Source organism: Lepeophtheirus salmonis, chromosome 2, assembly GCF_016086655.4.
Source record: "Lepeophtheirus salmonis chromosome 2, UVic_Lsal_1.4, whole genome shotgun sequence".
In the NCBI taxonomy this organism is placed as follows: domain Eukaryota; kingdom Metazoa; phylum Arthropoda; class Copepoda; order Siphonostomatoida; family Caligidae; genus Lepeophtheirus; species Lepeophtheirus salmonis.
The window spans coordinates 19,479,435-19,503,104 of record NC_052132.2 but is presented as its reverse complement, the minus strand read 5'-3'; the positions used below and the strand labels follow the sequence as shown (position 1 = coordinate 19,503,104).

Here is a 23,670-nt window from a genome sequence, read left to right as displayed (position 1 = left end):
ATTTCTTTTGAATCTACATTTTATTGTCAATTCTTTTTAATTTACACCTCAAACATTAAATCATACTATATACAATTCATTATTTAAGATTTATTAGAGTATATTTAGCACTTCTGTATTGAGATTCAATAAATTTAAATTACTTTTAACTTAAAAGTTCCTCCTTTGTTTTTTCATTATATTTCTTGGGTACTTCTTATTTTCAAAGACTAAGGGGTACAAAAATAGCAACAAAATGAAATATTTCAGCTATTATTTTAAATCAAACATGCAATCTTATCAAATATTGATAGGTACTCATTTAATTTTCAAAAGTTAAAAAAAGAAAGAATATTTCATAGAAATATGGATGGAGTAGATACCCAATTGAAATCACGTAATTATCAGTGCCGTCCATTTGTGTATCATCTTAATAAATTCGTTTTATTTTTGGGGTTTATTTTTTGCGCTCACTTCTCTAATTGCGTTATTTAAAGGATGTCCAATAACGGAGGATTAATTTTTTGGAAGGCCAGGGTGTGAAAATCAAATAATATTTTAGTGTAAATTCAAAATGGTATCGTGAATTTCTTGTTTTCACTCCTTATCAAGTTCATTTTAATTGTAGTTGTGGATTATTATAATTAAGTGTTTATAGACCCTCTCAATCACAAATCTGTGTATGTTTATCAAAGGGAAGTTACTTGCTTATTTTTCAAAAACTTTGTTTCCCTTTGAATGCTTTTTTTGAACGCAATAAGGAGTAACAAAATAAAATAAGTCAATAGAAAAATTTCTTTGAAGGGAAAAAAGGAGTTGTATTTTTAGATATTATGTTTATTTTTCTTTACAAAAGACTTTTCCAACTGTTATTATCATTATTAAAAATGATTTTCTTGTGCACACAAAACTTAATCTAGGATAAATAGACATCCATATTTAAGCTGACTTAAAATATGAAATAGAACTTCTTATGTTGTGAGAGTTGTAAGAACATATTAAATAATACAAGATATAAGATAAGTTGATGGATTGCTTTAGGGGATAATATTATTATGCTGAGACCTGCAGGCATAGCACCTTCCTCAAGATGGGTTTAAATCGGGGGAGTTTTGACGCCATACCTCAGGTGGACAAAAGTGATTTAAATTGTTCTTCAATCAGGCTGTTTTCAGACTTTGTATGTTAGTATAGTGTCTTGCTGCAATGTGTAAGGGATGTAGCAGCAGCCACAATCTTCATTTAGGATACAACAACCGTTTCTAGTACATCCATGTAAACAACTAAGTTAATTCTGAGGCCAACAATAAAGAAAGAAATAATATGGTAAATGGTCTTCACTGCTAATGTCCCCCAACGTCATATCAGCAGCCATTTTTTGCTTCTGAAGTCAGTGGGGACTTTGTAAGCATGTCGCCATATCCACCTAAAATTTTAGCTGTTAAAAAATACATTTTTAATCAGAATAGGAACAAAAGTAACCACCAATGGATTTAAAAAAGAAAAGAAGTATCTTCCCATAAATCACTCTTTTGGTCTTTATTGGATCAATGGGAAGATGTCAAAGCTTTATGTGATCAAACGTAATTACAAAATCATCAAAAATAGCTCAATAGATGTTGCCTTCCTCACTTGGCAATCTTTAGTCAACATACTCATTGTGAAACATAAGGATCCTGTTACTGTTATTTGAACCCAGCCAAGAATCGTGGGGTGCATTTCTTATCTTTTGAGGCTTAGGTTTCTCCCTGGTAGCATTATCAGATTATTTAAATCTGTCTATAATATGGTGGAGAGTTCAATTTGGAAAATTTAGGGGTATTGCAATCTTTGCTTTTGGGCCGTGTAGAAGAGAGTTATAACGGGATATCTTTAGGTATGATTTGTTTCCGAGAAAAAAAACCCAAAAAAACATTCAGCTAAAAAATGTTTATAAATTGTCACTCAAACTTTAACATTTGTTAAGTTTTGAGTTGAGCCATGGTTAAAATTTTAAGCGGTGATTTGAGATGAGGACAATTGATCTGAAATGCACTTTAAAATCTATTCATTTATCATTCTTTTATGGCGACACTTAATTTTGGCTACCTTTCAGTGCAATTTGCAGCGTATTTACAAGGTTAATAATAAGAATTCGTCGATAAAAATTGGCGATAATTCGTCGAAGAATGCAATTTAGTCTACATTCCATTTGTAGAAAATATATTCTAGCTTATTTTTGTGTTGAGGGAGCACATATATATATTTGTAATACATTCATATTAATATAAATATAATATTATGAACTTACCGTTAGCTCTTGTAGAAAATATAAAAATATCGGATTCTTTGGACCATCCCCATTTATTTTCACATTGAATAAATACTTCGTACTGTGTGCTGGGCTCCAGAGCATAAAACATATAACTTCCGTTTTGTAAAGGATTTAGAATTTCATCTTCATTGTGAATAGATATCTGTAAGAGTAATAGATAGAAGAAGAAAACATTACTATAACATACTATCATAAAATTATGATAAGATTTGCACAAATCTGTAATTGATTTATAAATTTAAGCCATTAGTGCAGGATTCTTCTGCTACATCACAAGTAATTGAACAAACAAAATGGTAGAGGATATGTTTATACAAAATCCTTTTAACTCAAGAACTACTTTCCCTTTATCTTACTAATGGCTCTCTATCACTGCTAATGTTTGTTCTAGCTCTTATGATTTAAAAAGCTCTTAAAAAATGCACTCATATGTTGGTCTGGAATATCTTATAGATAAAGTTTTCCGATGGAAAACAATACTTTGTCAAATAGATATAATAAAGTAAACCATACTATGTATTTAAGGGATCATTCATAAACCACTTGGTGATTTTTTCAAATAATGCTTCTTACTCTCCCGTTAAAACAAAGTTTTCAAAAATAAAAATAAATTTAAACCATATTTATCAAATGACGTTTTATTGTATTATTCTATTTTTAAACTGAACTTTTTTAAGGGCCTTCAATTAGCCTTTTGACAAGAAATTCGCCAAATAGCAGTTTTGATAAAATAAAATTTATGCCATCTTTGTCTACAAGGTATTCAGATACCCTCTCCCCTTCTTAAGCCTCATCAATCCCTTCCGTCTACGTGGCCATGTGTGGTTTGTGAATATTTGTTAAGTATAAATAAACTCCAACATAGTGTTTGCATACAAAACATAATTATTATTTATCATGACTCGCCTTCCTTTTTTTCATTACTTAAACATAATTATGTTCGTATATACGTCGTAAGAATGTATAAAAAAACTAAATATTTTTTAACCTAAAATTAACAAATCGTAAATATGAATTGTGTCTTCCCTAATTGTATCTATAATTTAATTTTTTTTTAAATTTTTCATAACTTTTTTACACAGATGGAATCACTCTTTTTTCGTATCTTCACTTATTTATAATTGTGAGTAAGCATGAATATTTTTTGTAAATAGTCATTTGAAGGTGTATATCCGTACAAATTCAAGAAATTACTATGTATAATTACCAATTGTTTGTAAGGATGACTTTAACTCCCTATTTCAATTATTTTTTCAAGCATTTTCTCATCTATTTGAACTGCCCTTAACTCAACTTACTCAGCATCAGCTCTCAAAATAATTATCTCATTCTTTCTTTGTTGTTTTCACGATCTCCCAACCAAAATCCATGAGATACCTCACGGATTTATGTAGGGGAAAAAAACATTGATAGAAGATTATCTTCAAAGTAAATAGTTAAATACATTAGAATTCTTTCATGGCAAAAGATTTTAAGGTATCTCAAATTTGTAATTAAGTACTGTAAAGGTACTATATGATAGTCCGAGAGCCTGCCAATGAAATTTCTCTCCATAAGGTACAGAAGGTTTGATCCCCTGACATTACTTATATAACTTGGAACATTGTATTTTTTTTTTTGCCAGCTTACCCAACCCCCCTGCTAGATCTAACCACCAAACCCCTCTGCACTAATATATAGTACTATGCCAGGACATCATAAAAAACCAAGAGTGACAAAAAATTCGGTCGAAAAACAAGGTCAGCCCCCCCTCTCCAAACTCGCCCCAAAAACGTTGAATTTACGGTTTATTTCACCCCATGAAGTACATAAACAAAACTTGCATCAATGTATATTAATATCTCAGGGCATTATTAAAAAAAGAAGACTAGTTTTGTTCATGTGCCATATGGTTAAAAAATTCCGTCCAGAAGCTATTTTCAGAGGGGTCTGGAGGCCAGAACCAGGGGGGTCAGCCTGACAAAAAAAAAAAAAAATTAAATGTTCCAGGTGACATAAATAATTTCAGGGGGTCAAACCTTCTGTACCTTATGGAATGAAATTTCCGTGGCAGGCTATAAGTTATGTACCAATTTTTTAAAAGGGGCAATTTGTATATGTAGACTGTAAATATTACTATTTGTACACCTCATGAAGTATTATTTAATTACAACATTAGTCATTTTAATTTCAAACTACCAATTTATCTTAGAAAATGAAATTCAAGTATAAACAAGGCCAAACTTAAAGGAACCAAGTAAAAGGCTATCATAATACATAATCCCTATTTTTTGCATGCTAAAAGGGAAACTATTATTACTTCAAAAATAGCCTGGAAAATATTACACGTTTGAAGAGGGAATTGCTATCTATAGTCACTTATTCCATCTTCTAATATGGATGAGTAAAATAATTAAATATAATGGTTAGATACCCAAGAAACGATGTCAAATCTTCCTCGCTCTGGGAAATAGTCTTATACATATGTATAAGACAATTTTCCTCACTTTGGTAACACTGGAATCAAGATACTTTGATCAAAACTAGCAAGTATAAATATAATCACGTATTAGAATAGTTGTTTTATGTATGACATCATTATTAATTTAAAGAGGGAACATTTCCGAGAGCACGTAGAGTTGATGACATAAATGACAAAAACAGGGACTTCTGGTCTTCATAAGCCAATCCATGCCTAAGCATATGCTGACTTAAAACTCCATATTACGACAATCGTTATTTTTTAATATTTTTAGAAAGTTGATTCCATTGAGTCTATAAATAAGTTTTTATTTGTTTTCAAAAGGCTTGTATTTATAAAAATATAAGTAAATGGGTAATCATTGAGTATGGAAATAAACCCCACATTTGTATACAAAATATATAAAGTTATATTTTATTAGTATAATGGTTTTTTTAAACAAACACGGGTATATAAAAAAGTGAGATTTCTCTACGGATTTTGCATTTTGTAGTTTAATATATGTAAGAGGTTCTCCCCCCCCCCTTCTTTTCTTTTCTTTTTTTGAATAATTTGTTATGAAATTTAATATGTGCACAAAGTGTTCATCTATTTAGACATGACTTACACAAATTTCAAGAAATCCCTTTTCAGTAATATAATAGGTATGTGGTGATTACGCTCTTTCTTATTTTTAGACCTATTATATCTGCCATAATTATACACACATTATTAATATTTTTATTAACAATTAGTTAGAAAGTGCGGGATGCTATTTTACAAGTATAAGCAACAATTTTCATATTATCAAGGTTTTATTTGTGTATGTAAATTAGAGTAGCCCATTTTTGAATTTGGATTCAATATAAGGTTTAGTAAGGGAATCCAGTGAAAAAGGGGACACTCAACAGTCATAAATTTTATTTTTAACTTTTCGATTATGTTTGTCTTAAAATTGTCAACTTCCATATAAAAGTATTTAACCACCTTCATTCTGCTACAAATACTTGCCCAGCCATTATTATTTCATAATCTCTATTATACACATTTTGAAAGCTTCAGAGGCATGTTTTTACAATTTTCTATTCAACAATATTGTTGAATACATCATTAGCTGGCGATTGATAAGAAAAACATTTTCCTAGTCACCATCATGAAAACACAGTACGAGAATAGGATTAAGATTAAGGCGCTCCTCCGCGTGGGATTGTCCCACAATGCCATTGAGGAACAGACTGGTACCTCAAGGCAGACAATATACTATGTATCCAAGCATGGGTACTATGTGACTCTTAACCTCTCAAAATGCGCATAATAGAGATAAGTAAATATTGATAATTGGTCCAGTAATCATGCCTAACATATCCAAATGAGTTTGTACATGAAAATATTAAAAATACTTTTATTTAAACATATAATGAAGCTTATTAGTTATGAGCTTCAATCACAGCATCCAGACGAGGTCGAAGACAGTGCATACTTTAGCAATATAAGTAATGAATATCCTTCTCAAATGGGACTCCTTAAAGGGATTGAGATTGAATTAAATAATTCAGATCAGGGGACTGGGGAGGCCAGAATTCTTCGGTCCAGAAATTATTTTTTTCATTTTGGGTCAATTTTATTGTTCTACCTCAATCCTAATGATTGATATAGAATAAATGATTCCCATTAAAGTAGCAAAATGTCTCAAATGATGAAACTTTACTACAATGATTATATTCTACGTTCCTAGTTGGTTTTTAGCCTGGGGAGTCGGGTTTGGTATTTCACAAACATATAGCCGGTTCATTAGTTGTAATTAAAGTTATTATTGTTAGGAGTTACTGAAAACTGTTTTTTAGTGTTGGAGTGTTTAAAGAAAAAATGGCAAAAAGTTTTGAGAGTTAAATAAGTTTAGATTAATCAAATAAATAAAAACTTACATGTTTATTTCCTGATACGTTAATATTGTGCCATCGACTGCGAGTGTCGTATGAAGGATCATCACGAGGCTGCAAATAGTAGAAAATAATTATAAACATATGTTCAACTAATAATCGATGTACTTATTTGCATACACGTCTATAGAAATACAATTCATTTTTTTTTAATAGAATGCATTTTATTTTATTTAAAATCCTTACTTAACACGTACAGTAATGTATTAATTAATTATTTTCTCTGTCAACTTAAAAATGATCTGGAACAAACACCGGAAAAAAATTAAATATTTATTCATACATAAATTTTCTTTCATCCCGATGTAAATGCTCTTAAAACAAAACCATCAAAATATAATATATGTAGATAGATATATGTATACATCCGATATTGATAATTAAAAAGATGCATTCGCAGTTCCTCATATATTTATACTAGAGTGTTTGCTATTTTTTAAAGTTGACCAAATTCAAAATTATCATTGATCATGAGATGTGTTTAGGTGTTGGTAATGACTTCACAATTTTTTTTTCTGTGCCATCAAAAACCGTTACCCTCTATCCGGTCAAAGTTCCTGCGTTCCCAAAGTACTTCAAAATAATGTCAAATAGAAAAAAAATCCTATTATAATAAAAAATAAGAAAAGAAAAACTAATTTTTTAATTTTTTTGAACTTGTTAGTCATTTCTTTGATTTTATTATGTAGTCGGTTTTGGTAGTAAACTATTGACGGCATACAATATGAATAAACAATTATGGTTTTTATTTTTATTCAGCTATTTATATAATTAAATTGCTGCATGAACACGATACAATTGTCAATAAAAATATATAGTTTTAAATCTTTGAATAATCAGTAAATTAATTAATGAAATCAGACTTTTGAATGTTTTAATTCAATTTTGATCTTGAGTGATTTGTAACAATTAAATTTTTCTATCTTTTCTCTTGATCATATGTTTTCTGAGATTCGTTTGTTTTTGATGTCGTTCATTTGTTTGCTTCACATGAATGAATTGACTTTAAAAAAATATTTGAATACTATGAAACGAAAACAAAAGGGCAAAATCTTTTACAGCTCTCAAATTTCAAACTGTTCATGTAAAACGTACACATTAACATTTGAGGCTATCAAAGGAAGTGTACCAGACATAGATGAATTAATGCTTGAGCAGAGATCAATAGTACTTTGTTCAAATTTGTTTGATTGTACAAAAGGGGCCACATTATTTTTATATAATTATAATTATTTAATATAATTTTTTTTTAAACATCCTGGAACAGTGCAAGATGCGAGATGGATTATTACTGCTTCAACCCTTTTAAGATTATACTTTCAAAAAATCCATCAGTGGAGTTTAAAAGACTTGTTATAATGACTTTAAATGTATATGGTCCTACTTTTCTTCATGTGAAGATTCCGTCACATCTAACACAGATCGAACAATTTTTATTTTTCAGCATTTCAACTCTGAAAAAAGAAATTGTTTTTATTTAAGACAAATTTCTGCTTTGCATATCCATAAAATGTCCCTATACGCGTCTTGTTTGATTCAAACCAGTTGACATCATCTATGAAGATCGTAAAAAAAGACAAAAAGTTCAAGTCAGAAAAAAATTTCCTAAACAAAAATTCTAAATAGGCGTTTAACTAGTCCTAAAAATGACTAAATTTAACATCCTCTAATATTTGATACAACAAAAAATGAATCCTTAAAATTTGCAAAAGGTGAAAATTTAGCTCTACAAATATTCTGTTTGATTCTCAAATCGTTGAAAGAAATATAGCATCAACAACGAAGGAATCATAGAAAACATATGATAAAGAGAAAAGACACAAAAAATTTCATTGTTACGAATCACTCAAGATCAAAGTTGAATAAAAACTTTCAAAAGTCTGATTTAAAGAATTAATTTACTGATTATTCAAAGATTTAAAAAGTATGTTTATTTATTATTTGTATCTTATTCTTTAAAAAAATTAATAATATAAATAGCTGAATAAATAGAAAATCCATTATTATTTAATTATATTAGTATGTTGTCAATAGTTACTTCATGAGATTTACCTACAAAGCCGACTGAATAATTATGTCAAAAAAATTACTAACAAGCTCAAAAAAATTATAAAATGATTTTCTTATGCCTTAATTATAATAAGATTTTTTTTTTAAATTTTAATGGCACAGAAAAAATATTTTAGGAAGTCTTTACCAACACCTAAGCACATCTCATGATCCATGATAATTTTGAATTTGGTCAACTTTAAAAAATACAGAACATTCTAATGTATACCTACATAGAGTATTATATAATTCATGGTAACATTTGAGTAACTATTCGAATTTGTTGGAGGAGTTAAGATAGTCCAGAATATTGGATTAGTCTCAAATCGATGTTTGATCTAATAGACTTATACTAGCTTTGGTATGGCCTTTCAAATAAAATCATTTAATTAATCTTTCTTTTATTATGACCGTCAATTTTGGTTACTTTAAGTGAAGTTTGCAGCTTCTACAAAGGGTTAATAAATATAATTTATTGATCAAAATTGACAGTCATTTGTTGTAGAATACAAATTTAATCTAAACTCAATTGTGAGAAAAAACATTTTAGATTGCTGTTATCTTTACAGCTTACATATAATATTATATTTCTTTGCTAATACCTAGCAAAGAAATATAAGTAATTTGGCCAATTAACAAATTATTTGGTCCATTAATAATTAATTTGCTGTTTAATACTAAATACAGTTTAACCAATCCTAAAAAATGACAATTATATTTTTAACTAGGATGCAGGAAAAAAGTGAGTATATTTTTTTGGATTTTAGACAAAAACTACATATTTTGTCTATTTGGGCCAAAATAACATATTTTCCACTTTTTTGGAAGAAAATGTTAGATTTTGATTTATAGAGCACATTTCAAAAACAAAGTTTATTTTGCAGGGAATATTCTGACAGCAATAGTCCTGCTTGGTCTGGACAAGACAAGTAGCTCATCTCTAAATTACTCATTATATCAAACGTAGTAGCTAAACGACTAAAACGTTTTCAATATCTCTCCAAATTTGTAATAACACTTTTTTGTTCAATATAAGTTGCTGATGGTACTTCATATTTCTTAATAAATATCAATGGAACTTCTATGAATTCACCCAGTTAATTTAACTAAATAAATACATTTTTTAATAAGAAAATGAAAAATTCAATGTTCTTCAAATTGTATGAATTCAAAATGGAATATATGAGATACCGTATCTAAAAATCCTAATTCACATTCTTAACATATTTTGTCTTTAAAAAAAACAAAAAACATATTTCTCTAACATTTCTTGACACATTTTCCAAACCATCAACATGAAACATTGTTAAATATCTCTGGCAAAACTGTGCTTGTATTTCACAGTTTTTAACTTAATTACTTTCAAGCTGTCAGAAGAGGAAATTGCATGTGATTGTATATGCTATCTTACCCTGCGTTACAGGATATCATTGATAGTTTATTCAAAAATATCATTTACTTAATTGAAATAATGACTACTGCTATTGATGTACACCCATATTTTATTGCAAAAGGAGGTGGATTTCATTGACTGATATTTAAAATTGCTCAAAATTACTAAATTTCGAACCAGTTACATATTTTATCACAAAATTCCATAAATTGAAAATTATATCAACGAAGCTAAATAAACTGCATTCACTGAGTAATTGTTAAAACTCATCAGATTTGATGGAGATTTTTAAATGATAGTATTAGTTGATCTTAATTTAGAAGTGAAGATTGACATGTATTAATAGAGTTGTATAAAATATAACCAAAAAAAAAAAAAAAAAAACCAACTTAAATATATTATAAATATCCTGACATTTGAAAAATATTTTGGTGGAAAGCAGCTAATCTAATCAAACGTCGTGACAATTAATCAGTTACACTTAAAAATATTCTTGATATTGTCAGCGTAATCATATATTTTTACATAATAATAGCTCATATTTTATAAAACTGTATTAATAAATGTACACGCAGGATCGATATGGTACCTCACCTTAACTAATACTTTTTGAACACTACAAAAACCTTTATTTAAAATGCATTTTGTTCCTAATGACTGAAACATAATTATAATATATATTAAAATTAAAATAGGAATTATTTTTTAGCTCAATACTTATGAATACCCACCTATATTTTGGGATTTTCCATCTGCTCAAATAAATGTTATTATTGTCATGCACTTATTTGCTTGTATGCTTGTACATATATTAGAGTTATCATTATTTTTGAAATGAAATATTACAGAGATGTCCATATAAAGTATAAACGTGGCATATTTCAAATTTAAAAAATAGTGTTGGTTTCACAATAAGTCAGTTCATAACTCAACAGTGCAATTATATATATATTTTTGTTTGTCTAAAAGACAAATTTTAATTCATTTTTTGATGGGAATCCTAATTTTATTTCTTTTCAAAAATAGTGATCACTCTAATATAACCATATCTCTATTACACATATATTAAAAATATAAATATAAGTAAATATTAGGATAATTAAAAAATTATGTAATCCTTAATTTCTCACACTTCAAAATAGAAGATGCATTAAAAAGGATTTAATATTTATATTGTATGTTTTTAATAATAATTCTAAATAATCTTGTTCGATTTATTTTGATTTCCTACTCTACAAACATTAACAATATTTTGATATATATATTTATCGGAATATAAATTTTGAAAAAAAATAATTTGTCAGTATGTAAAAAAATAGAGAACGAAAATCATCGAGGTTACCCTGACAACATGGCTGGATTTGTCTTTGAGTGTGTTGGCTTTTCAACAACTTTTTCGACGAAAAAATAGTTATGTAAAATTTTAGTTCTAAATTTTTTTTTCAGGGCAAAATGTAACTTTTTTTTAAAAGACAATTTAATATTTTTGTTCCTAAGAATTTTACTTTTTTTCTCATTTCGACAATTAAAAATTATTTCAAAAGAAAGCCAATTTCTCATACAGAAAATTATGGATTTCAAAACTGTGACAATAACAACTAATAATTAATGGAATATTTTTCGAAAAACTTAACAACAATGTTTTATTCAGGATATGTATCACCCCATAGTCACTGGCCTACCTGACAAGTCGTAGAATGCCCAGAGAAAGAGTGGATAGCTGTCTTGGCAATTAATTAGATTTGCTACAATCAGTTATGAGCGAAAGGAAATTAACAAATATTCCATCTTCGTAAAGAAATAGAAAGGATGTTTGATGTCGCTTCTGAATTATATTCCGATGAAATTAACGACTTACACTCATAATTTTACTACTATTCATGAATCGTACTCTCTGTCCTTTAGGAGCTCACGTACTTGATGCATTGATTCCTTCCTCAAAAATTACCGAATAAGATAACAGCTTTAGAAAATAAATATATCTTTGTAAGTTGCAACTAAAAAAGGGAACGAGTACATATCAAAAATAAATGTGATTTTGCTTTTACCAAAATAGTTTGTGTAATACGCGTCAATTGGCCCATTCAAATTTAAACACTTTGGATTTTAAACTTCAACAAGATATAATTTATTACTTAGGAAGATAATTTAATCAAATTATCATTAATGTAGTCGTCCTTACAGGCAATGATGGCTTTCAGGTTGCAGCGGAAGGGCTGGCTCCCCCTGTCGATATAATCATCTGTCATGGCGTCCCAGTACTTCATTGCTGGTGTCAAAAGGGGCCTTTCAACTTTCATAAGGCTCTTTTCATACATTTTTTGATAGCTTTCTGGATAGTCCGGTGTGAATACCTAGATTTTTAGCTTGGGCCCTCATGGACTTGAGGGGATTGGTATGGGCTGTTTTTGTTAACTTCTCCGGGACCAGTTTGGCCTTATCGACAGAGCTCTTCTTCCTGTCCAACGTTTCAGACTTGCTGATGGGGGGTCCTGGAAAATCCCAATTGCTTAGAGTGCGCGAATGAAAATTCGTCGATAACGTTCAAATTTCATTTTCTATACTTTTACAAACGCTATGACTCAATTCTATTTTTAAACAACTAATCATGCTTTGATATATTGAAATATGAATTAATTTCAATAACTCAACTTTAGTTAATTATTGAATTAATTAGTGTTCAGATTTCAATGGACCACCCGAAACATATACTTTTTTAAATGCAATCTGGTTTTAGATCCCACAAAAACATGTATAATCTACCCAAATTCTAAACCAAAATGCTCAATTGAGAATGATTTAAAAAAAAAAAGAGCGAACCCGACTGACCAAACAATAAATAAATATCTCTGAATTCAAATTTGCATCCATGAATGATTCTCAGAATACAGATGACCTAATGTTTTCCTCTAATGTTTGATTATATCAAATAACGCAATTATTGATTTTATCGTATAATCGATAAGTGAGACTAATCCTTTTTATATAAAAATTGCTGAAATAAGGTTCGCTAAAATGAACGAACACAAAATACAATTTAAATGAACCTAAACATCATAATAAATAAACTAAAATAACTTCATTATAACTAATTGTTTGAAAATTATTAAATGAGCCATTATCTTAAATTTATTTACATATATAATTTTAATGCACTCGCCTAGAATTTGTAGTATTATGTTTAAAAAAATATTGTAATTATACCATATTTATATTCAATAGATATTAATTAAATTCTATCTAAATTCGAGTACGTAGGTATTAAATAATCTTGCGAATTATTTAATATGAAATTTAATTTAATTTTTATAAATATAAAGTTATTTAAATGAAAAGAAAAGAAAATTGCATAATAAAATGGTACATAACAGTGACATAATGTAGACTTCTATATGTAAACTTCACGAAAAGTATACTTTTTAAATAATTTTAACAGTCTAAAAGTTCCTCAAAGTCTGGGTTTTGATTTGATCTCACTTGAAGTGGAGTTTAAAACAATAACAATGATTGTCTTTTTATTCAATATCATGATAATTAGAGGTAGTTCATAAACTAACATCGAACAGCAACTTGGGTTATATTCCTTGCCTACGTTCAATATGTGAAATATCGTTGTAATATCCAATTTACCATAACTTTACTACAACTTCTACATTTAATACATGTTTTGTGGGATTTTGTTTATAAAAAAGTCTATTAACCATGTGGTCCATTGAAATCTGAACACGTACCAATTCAATAAATAATGGAAGTTGAGGGATTGAAATTAATTCATATTTTGATATATTAAAGCATAAACAATAAGTTTGAATACAAAACAAAACTGAGCTCTCTAGCTTACGTACAAGTCGAGAAAATGACACTTGAACGTGATTGACGAATTTATATTCACGCACTCCAAACAGTTGGGCGTCTTCAAGACAACCGTCTGAGCCGACTGTAATTTTGAAAGGTTCTAGAGCAAGAAGGGCTTTGTCAAAGAGGCCAAACTGGACCAGGTGGAATTAAAGAAACAACCTAGGTCAATCCTTGACCATGAGGGCCCATGCAAGAGATTTCGTGATTTCCTTCCAGACTGTCCACAGAGATATAAAAAAGTGGATGGAAAGAACCTAGTGGGGAGTGGAGAGGCTACATTTTATACTAGCAATGAAAAGAAACCCATCTTCTTTTCTGCAGGACTCTTTTGAATGAGTTTTGAATTAGTCTTTCGAACTATTCTTTTGACAACTTCAGCCCTTATTCCAAACTCCTCGACTAAACCTTTTGGGTGGTTGTCGAGTGAAAGCTTGCAGTGTCCATAATCAAAACACCGAGGCCCTGAAAGTCACTTTCAGCCGGCACTGGGACTCCATGACCGAGGACTACATCTGCAGCTGGTGCCAGAGGTCACCTGGAAACCCTCATTTGGGTTAAGGGCATTTAGATTAATGATTAAGAGAGCTCAGACACACATCTATTTATAGTATTAAGTTTGTTGAAATTTTATTATTAATTAATAAATTATATATAGCTGAAGATTAAAATTCAAAGTGTTGTGATTTTAATGTACGCCTCGGTAGCTACATGAATTCTTTATTATTCATATAATTTTAGTATCTATTTTTTTTTTTTTTTTGGGGGGGGGAAATGATACTTAATTAGTTTCTGAGTTATTAACAAATATAATTGCGCATATATTTTGTGTTTTTTGAAAATTTAATTTAATTGGAGAAAAAGAAAAAAAAAGAATGAGCATAACACAAACATGAAAAAAAAAAAAAAAATGAACAAATATTGTCATTTGTAAGTGAGGTTTCAAGTAATGTATTTATGGATTCTTGTTATTTATCAACAATGCATATGAAAAAAGAAAAATGAGAATGATAGCATACGTATTTTGTAAAAACGTCTCTTTTTCGAAACTAGGTTATAAATTTAAAAATAATCTACCCAAAAAAGAATCTATTCAAAAATTTAATACTACTATCTATAATCTTACTACGAATTTAGATTACATGTTAACAGGTATGAAATATCCAAATAAAAGTATTCAATTTGTTAACTGATGCTTAAACTATACATTCGAACATGGTTGTTGGTGACATCATCAATATACACCAACAAGTTACATAAATCGAATTAGGAATATTTTTCCTTGAAAGAACTGTAGAATTTTCATTCCAAAGAATAATTGCTGTCAATGAGTGGGACCTCAAATACGAGTAAATATATTGATAGTATCATAGCTGAAAGATTTGGGGTAAGTCTCATAGCGTTGGACTGAATCTTTTCTCTTAGAATGAGGATATAATGATTTGAAAGTAAAGGCAGTACTATCAAATATGTGTTATGATAATCTATACCAGCAGTTAAAAAATGACTCCTCATCCTATAGGTCTGAAGAAAACAATCTTGAGATTTATTGACTTAATAGATTTTTAAACTATGTAACAATTTATATTTATATTATATAAAGAATATATAATCCTATCATTTAACAACTCATAAATCCCCTTTTAATATTTTACAGAATTTTTAATAACTTCAAAAAAAAAACTCCACACGCTGAACTTATTTTGTGTAATTTTTTACATTCTACATTCATATTCATTTTGCAGAGTAAATTCTATTAGTAGAAAGTTATAATAGTATTTTTTTTAAAAAAATAAATAGTCTAAACATCTCAAGGAAGAGCAAACGTTAGGATTTGAAAGGGAAAAAACAGATGGTTAAGAGTTTGTAGCATTAAGGATCACTTCTTCAGAAAAATACATTTATTCCTTATACATATGTAGACCATCTTAGCATATATTGAGTTAGTCATATAATATTATGACTCAAATGTGTCACATAATGTTTCTATTTATTTTATCGTTTCTTTGTGTAAGTTTAATATATCTCCCAACCTTTCGTTTGAAAAGAAAAAAAGAGGCATAAAATTATTTGATAGTTAGTCTATTTTATGAAGGTATTATTCAACAAATTTTAGGACAATCTTTAATTTGTTTTTCTGTTCACTCCAATTTTTGGGTTAAAAGCCTCTTCCACAGTGAATTTTTTTTCATCAGTGAACCCAATGTTGGGACCCGTACTAGTCCTCAAGTTCTGAAGAATGTCATTGCTTCTTTCAAGTCTTTTAGCCTTGACCTTGCTTAACAGGTGATATTGCCTCATCAATTTGTAAGGATGCATCCCAAGGTCATCTCTGATAAGGTCTTTGATTGTTGTTGCAATCATGCTGAAATCTTTGGCCATTCTTGAGAGGTTCCTCCCAGGAGTTCTTGCAATCCTTGACTTAACGACTCCGGGCGTCCTTTTTGACCTTTGTTTGCCTGATCTGAATCTGTCTTTGAAAGATTGAGTCTCCACGTACCTCTCAATGGTTCTACATCAGCATGGAGCTTACCTCCAGGCTCTTCATGGTCCTCAAGATGGCTGGTCGTGATTTGCCCTTCATGTAAAGCATCGTTTCTTTTCATATCGATCAGGGCTCAAGGGATACATTATGTATGTACTTTATTTTAAAAAAAAAAATCTTTTTTTATATATATTTAAACTTATGATGCATATGTTCAAACATTTAAAAAAAATGTATCAATTTACAAGCAAACCTTTTTGTATATATATATGCATTCATAAGCGTATATACTTATAAATTTAAAAATTAATTTTAAGTACGTAAAAGTATGTTTTATGCATACGACCATTTATATAAATATATCTTGTCAAAAATATTAATTGTTAACAAACTAATTCAAAAATTTAATTTAATTTTTTAACGGCAGTTGATTCATTACTATAATTCACTTTCCCGCTTTTATATAATATATTGTAAAATGTACACCTTTCCCTTTGATATGCTCAATATGGGGTGGCTGATGATTACAACTACAGTTTGTTTAGCAAAAAGTAAATATCAGATTAAGCTGAACGTACTTTGGATCTTGATATATTTCACATCCAGTCTCCATTCACATTTTAAAAAAGTAAAATGAGTTTAATTAAAAAAAATTCAGTTACTCAACTGAAAGCTTAGGTTCACAGCTTTTTGTTGATGTATACATCAACAAAAATAGCAATATAACTACAATGGAAGAAAAAATATATTATATTTTTATTATAATCCGTGCTGGAAAGACACAGATTTGTATCCTCTATTAGGACTAGAATCCCTAACATAATCACATAGCCTTGGCGTTTTGTTTTGGTAACAGTTCGAACAGTGATACTTGTATTACCAAGGTAATCTACACAATAATTTTGCTTTTTTTAGAGAAGAATCACAGTTAATATATTTTCTTATTAAATAGTTATCGTCTTTTCATTGTGTTTTAAGTCATTCATGTAAATTAAGACAACTCTTCTGACTGAGATTGTGAAAGAAGGGGGTTCTCAATCTTTTTAAAAGACTTTCGACCAGTTATTTTATGGGTTTTCCAACTACTTTTCTTGTCCAACTTGAGGAACTTTACAGCCAGCTTTTTATCAAATGCCTTCCTTACCTCCTTTTGATTCAACTTCGTGTGCTACTCCTCTTAGACTTGTCCGTAAAGATGTTCTTAATAACAAAACAATATTTGACTTAATAAAAAATGACTTTTCTGGCTTTTATGGTATTTCATGACAATTTTTGGTTTGCCAGCCTAGTTTTGTTATTTTGGTTGATTAATTTTTGATTCCAGTAGTCCGCAAAGGGAGGTGCAACGTTGATCTAATGTGTATTTTTTGTTGTTTGTAAAAAATAAATTAGAATGTTCATATCACCTATTTTTAAATTTTCAAATAGCTTATTTGGTTAATTTACTAATTTGTACAGTTGTAAGACAGGATAATCATTTTTGAGACCTGGAGAAATGTAATGAATAAGAACAAAAATTAATGGTTTGATTTTGGGGGATGTAAATTGTTTACATTTTAAATTAAGAGTGTCAATGTAATTGAGCACATCATTCCTAGGAGCTGGTCAACTATATAGCAAGCTTATATAAACTCCATACAAGAATTAGGATGACTCTATACATAAAACAAACACTTTTTTTTTTCATTTTTTGATCGACTACGATCTATTTCTAAAGTATTTTGTATCAACATTAGACCCTGATTGACATTTATTTTATACTTTCTGATGGAAATGAAGATATAATTTAGGTAATCATTTATTACTTATGTTATGCACTGCTTTATAAAATATATGGCCTTGACATAATTAAGCCGAATTTTTAGCAATTTGTTGTTGAAACTAGCCACTACTTTCTAATATCAAATAAATTATAGTAATTAATCATTTTAAATAATTAAGTTCATCTTTTTTAAATTTTGAACTACCAAAGTTATTAATAGAATAGAGAATAAAGTAAGCTCACATGTAATTATTTTGAGCATTACTGCATTTGTAATTTACAATTTAACCATTTTTCTTTTTTTTACCCTCATTTCTTTATTTTTTTGTTTTTTGATTACTGATCTCCTTAATTACACAAAAAAAACCTTTATTTTTATGAAAATAGTTTCTATGTATATACTTATATAAAGAAAAATAAAAATATTTATCTACGAACTTGTTTTAAAGAATAGTTTGAAACAATCGTTAAAAGGATAACTCGACCTTTTTTTATAACAAACATATAATTTTAATTCATACTCAGTCAACAACTCTTTGTCATATAACGAGCTATTTATAAATTGAGAGCAGTCCTATGAGCTAGAATGTTTGAGCAGTATTTGTGCATCTAAATGGCGAAGGCAAATAAAATTTATAAGTTGACTTGGTCCTAATTGTACTATTATTTTTTTTTCTTTATCATTTAATTGTTGGTCTGTAGCTTTTTAACTCTGTTATATCATATAACATCTCATGCTCAACTGAAATAAACTGCAAGTACCAGTTCCAAAAACAGTTTCATACACTACTGGTTTATATGCGTCAGTATCCCAATACTGACAATACAATATCTTACCGGTAAACCAAAACAAAAACATACAAAAGTTTTTCACACTATATAGCTGAGATACTAGTATATCAATAAACCAAATATGGATCGGATCATTAAGAATATGGGCAAAACTCTGGGAGGAGTATCAATGAATGATGAATACTTTGTCTTTTGATCGCGCTCAGGACTTTTGGATCGTACCAATCATTGAGGTACAATCCATTGCTGTTATAGTTTCGAAGTAGAGGGGACATATTTTGATTTGGATGAACAAATAGAAAAACTTGATCCTTGACATCCTACACCTCTGGAGTGCTCGACTAACAAACATGGCGTCCTGGAGCAGAGGCATTTTTTTTTCAAGACAAAATGTATCCGGTTGTCCCTTTGTTTTATTTTTCCGTTGTGCATTGAAATGTTAATAGGTTAAGTACAAATTAAATGATTTAAAGTTAACCCTATTACAACGAAGATGAAAATAAATAAGGGTGTCCACGATAAATTGGAACTATCTTAAAATTAAACCTGCTTGATAAAAATGGAATTTGGAGTGTATTTGTTAATATGAAAAAGTTAGACATGATATTAAACAATAAATTTATTCAACATGTCCTCCCTGAGCAGCCACCATCTTCTCCATCCTGTCCCTAAAGGATTTGCATGCCCTATGGACTTCCACGGAATCAACAGCATTCAACTCCTCGTAATGGAGCCCTTCAGGGCCGCGATGCTCTTGTGGCTGACCTTGCACACCTCCCTCTCCAACTTCCCCTACCAGTAGTAATCACACAGATTGAGGTCGGGTGAGTTGGAGGGCCAGGTGTTGCGATCCCAGAAAGTGATATCGTGGGAGTTGAAGAGGTTAGTGGTACTCATGGCGATGTGTGCGGGCGCTGAGTCTTGTTGGAATATGAACTCCCTCCCAGCGGCCGTATCCTTCATCCAGGGGATGACGAACTCCTCCATGACTTCGCAGTACCTTATCGCGTTAACCCTTTCCTTGGGATTGAAGAAAAAAAGAGGCATCACCTGAAAGGTGCTACAGATGACACCCACGGTCATCACGGAGGCCGGGAACTTTGTGGTAAAGACCGCGAGTACCTCTTCTCTCTCCTTGGCAAGCCACCTATCATTCTGGACGTTGTAGCTACTGTCGACAGTCCAGTTCTTCTCGTCGGAGAAGAAGATGATTCTTCCTCCATGGCTCTTCAGGTCATTGAGGCGAAGCTTAACGTTGGTGAGCCTTGTGGCCTTCATGGATACCGTGAGGATGTGCTGTTTGGTCATTCGGTATGACCCGTACCCGAGGTCCTCATTCACAGCCTTGGAGACCAGTTGCTTGCTCACTCCAAGCCTTGATGGACTTCTGGAGGCCTTCAAGGAAGCAGGGAGTGTGGATTTGGTCACTTCTCATGTTGTGGGCCTTGCGGCAGATGTTCCCCTCAACCTCCCAGGCATTGAAGACCCGGTACACCGTGTTCTTGGGGTAGTTAAGAAGCTTGTAGATAGAAGAGGGCTTGTGTCCCGCTCGAGCCAATTCGAGGATGGCGTCTCTCCTTGCTTGTTCCATGATGACTATTGTTTGTTGTCAAAACAATTGTTGTGAAAATTATAGTGTATTGTTCACGCAACCTTTTATATTAGTATGATTTAACCCCGAATATTCACATTATGGATCTGGATGAAGTTTAAAGTAGTTCCAATTTATCGTGGACACCCTGTATACCAATATTTTTTTTTTGCATATGTATTCTTTGTATAATCAAAAACAGTATAAATTAGTACATAATTTTTGCCAAATATTTGTATCCTTGATTTTCATGCGTGTTACGTTTATGACTTTAAGCTATATCTGACCGAAAATCGTAAATATAAATTATACTCAACTTTAAACCTTTTATGGAATGGATATGAACTTAAAATATTTAAAATAGATTTTCAATGATATACAGGACTCAAAGATAAAATCAACGACCTGTTTCATAATTTTTTATATTTTTATTACAAATAAAAAACGAAGCCAATGAAGGTAATAGGTCTGAACGCTTTATCATATAATTGCCCTCATCCTCAATCATGGCCTCCAGTGGAACCAAGCCTGACCATAGATGTGAAATGATCCTTGATAACAACCACGGGACTGGTCTTAGTTCTATGGGATGTTTAATACTGTGCACCTCAGGGAAGCTCAGAAAAAATAGTCCATCAGATTAAGATTGGGCTCCTGGATGGTCAAGATATGGCCAGTTTACATTTTGTAAGAGTGGCATTTGAGATTATCGCTAACACATGCACAAATTTGTCTTGCAACTGACTTCAAGATCCTTTCCAATTCAGATGAAGGACCTCGTCAGGACTAGTCAATGATGTTTACCACCTCTTTGATGAGCTCTACGACATGAAAATAATTCTCATATGTTTTTCGAATCCTCCAGTTTCTTCTTGCTTTCCTGGATATAATGCATTGTCAACCAAGGAATATTAGGTACGTAAAAGTTGCAGATTAGCCCTTGATTATTAATATGACATAAAACTACGGTGCATCTATGTTATTCCTCTGTGAACTTAATCTTCGCAGCTTCAAATATAGTTTCTCCATTGTTACAAAATAAGACTGAATAAATGTGTGTTATTTGTATATTATGCAGGATTTTAAAAAAATGATATGAAGATGACATTTGATTCCAAGGCGAGCCAAAGAGGGTGCAGATTTTATCCTCGAGCCGTGTATTAAATAGCCGTTCTAGCGTCATAAGGAAGTCTTTGAAAATTGAAACTGAGGTTCACTAGAACTTATAGAATACTCATAAATTTTAAAAACTTACAAATTATATGCTATGCCAAAAAAATATATAATTTGACGACGTGTCACATATCTGACACTTTGTCGTTGAAATTTTAACTCTTTGAAAAACTCTAGCCCACAAAAAAGTTGTTATCCATAAATATTTATATGGTAGTTTTTATTGCTTAAATTATTCAAAGCAGATTTGATGAAATCATTTTGTTTTTATACATACATATATTCATAATTGTTCACATATTTGAAAGTAGAAATCCGAAAGTATTTTTCCCTCTAGCTTTCTAAAAAGCTTTTATTTTTTTGTTGCTTATATGATAACAATACATAGCCAATGAAGAGATAAATGCATATCATTTGTGTACACATAATATTTCCCCAGTCCTTTCCTTCCCATTCACTGCATTATATTTTATTCGTTTTGATACAAACATATTTATATACATATACATATATATACATAGTTAAATAGCTCAACAGCAGAAATGGTGATAAGAACATTTAATATTATAATTGATGTTAATTAGTGTCAAGATGTCGGCAGAGCCATGCAGAACTAATGTATAATCTATTTCCTTTTATCCAGCAATTACTTCCATAGGGTGTATATACATCCTAAGTACTAAAATATCCTTGAAACATGTATCATATTTTTGCTCCACCTTCTTTTCAGTTTTTTTTATCATCTTATATTTCTTTTCTAATCAGATTTTATAACCTTCTACTACATCCAACAAAAGGACTTTTTTTGTCCAACGAATTATCTTAATTAAAAAAGAGCAAAAGATAACAATTTGTAATTTAAAAATTGTGTGAAATGAAATCATGAGTGCAAATGCACTTATTTTCTCCTCCATCAATTCGAGTAATAATGATTTCACTGCTGCATCAATTTCTGTACAGGGTTTGGAAGCAAAACGCGGAATGTTAATGAATACTAATTATGCAATTAAAATAAAGAGGTTTTGTTCTTTTTTCCTGCATATTCCGAATCTCCTGTCCTTTCTGCATAAGTAAGCAATAATAAACATTTCTCATTTCTTTCATGATGATTGAGCAAGAAGTAAAAAGGAGGAGGATCTCAGACCTTCTGTATGCCAAAATTGAGGTGGTAAAGATTATGGACATTGTGAAGTGCTCCAAGAAAGTTCGTGCGTTGATCAAAGCAAATGGATCCATTGTAAAACTTTTCTCAGGCGAGAGGATTTTCACCGTGAACCGGGTCTACAACAGTCGGAACGACTGCTGGCTTGGGGGATCACCAGAGGAGGTCAAGAGGTTGTTCCGCACTAAACATCCGTCCCAAACAATGGTCCAGGGGTCGTGGAGTTCGAAGGCAAGAAGATGCCTCCCTTTTTTTTTTTTTTTTGGCGAGGGAGAAAATTGGCCAGGAGGCCTACTACAAGGTGCTGATGTTCACCATACTGCCATGGCTCAAGGTCACCTACCCAGAGGACAACTATGTGTGGGCCCAAGAGGGTGCACCCCCACACACATCGGCCAAATGCCAGAAGTTCTGCACCGACAACATGGCTGATTTTTGGTCCAAGGACATGTGGCCATCATCTTTGCCGGATTTGAACCCCTTGTACTTTGCTGTGTATGGCACTTTGGAGAGGGAGACTAACCCGACATCTCCCCGAACGTGAACTTTAGTGAAACTTTGAAGTCTACATTGATTTTTTTTTTTTTTTTTTTTAATTTTTCGTAGCTCTGCTAACCTCCTTCAATAGGCTAAGGAGACGTTTCAATTTCTTCTTTACTAAAAGTACATTTCCTTTCTTCTTCCATTGATTGTTTATAATTTTTAACAAGGGATACAGTCACCAAACAGTATCGA

The 23,670-nt window shown here is 30.7% G+C and overlaps 1 protein-coding gene across 4 annotated transcripts in view; it reads right to left on the bottom strand.

Moving 5' to 3' along the window:
* The window catches only part of LOC121132376 (lachesin), a 425,839-nt gene that overhangs the window by 26,805 nt on the left and 375,364 nt on the right, over positions 1 to 23,670 (bottom strand). For all 4 annotated transcript variants that reach the window (XM_071886663.1, XM_071886665.1, XM_071886666.1 and 1 more), the window contains 2 exons: positions 6,659 to 6,727; positions 2,270 to 2,435 (listed from right to left, as the gene is read on the bottom strand). In XM_071886663.1, coding sequence (XP_071742764.1) covers positions 2,270 to 2,435; positions 6,659 to 6,727 — 235 coding nt within the window. The remainder of the gene's footprint in view (positions 1 to 2,269; positions 2,436 to 6,658; positions 6,728 to 23,670) is intronic.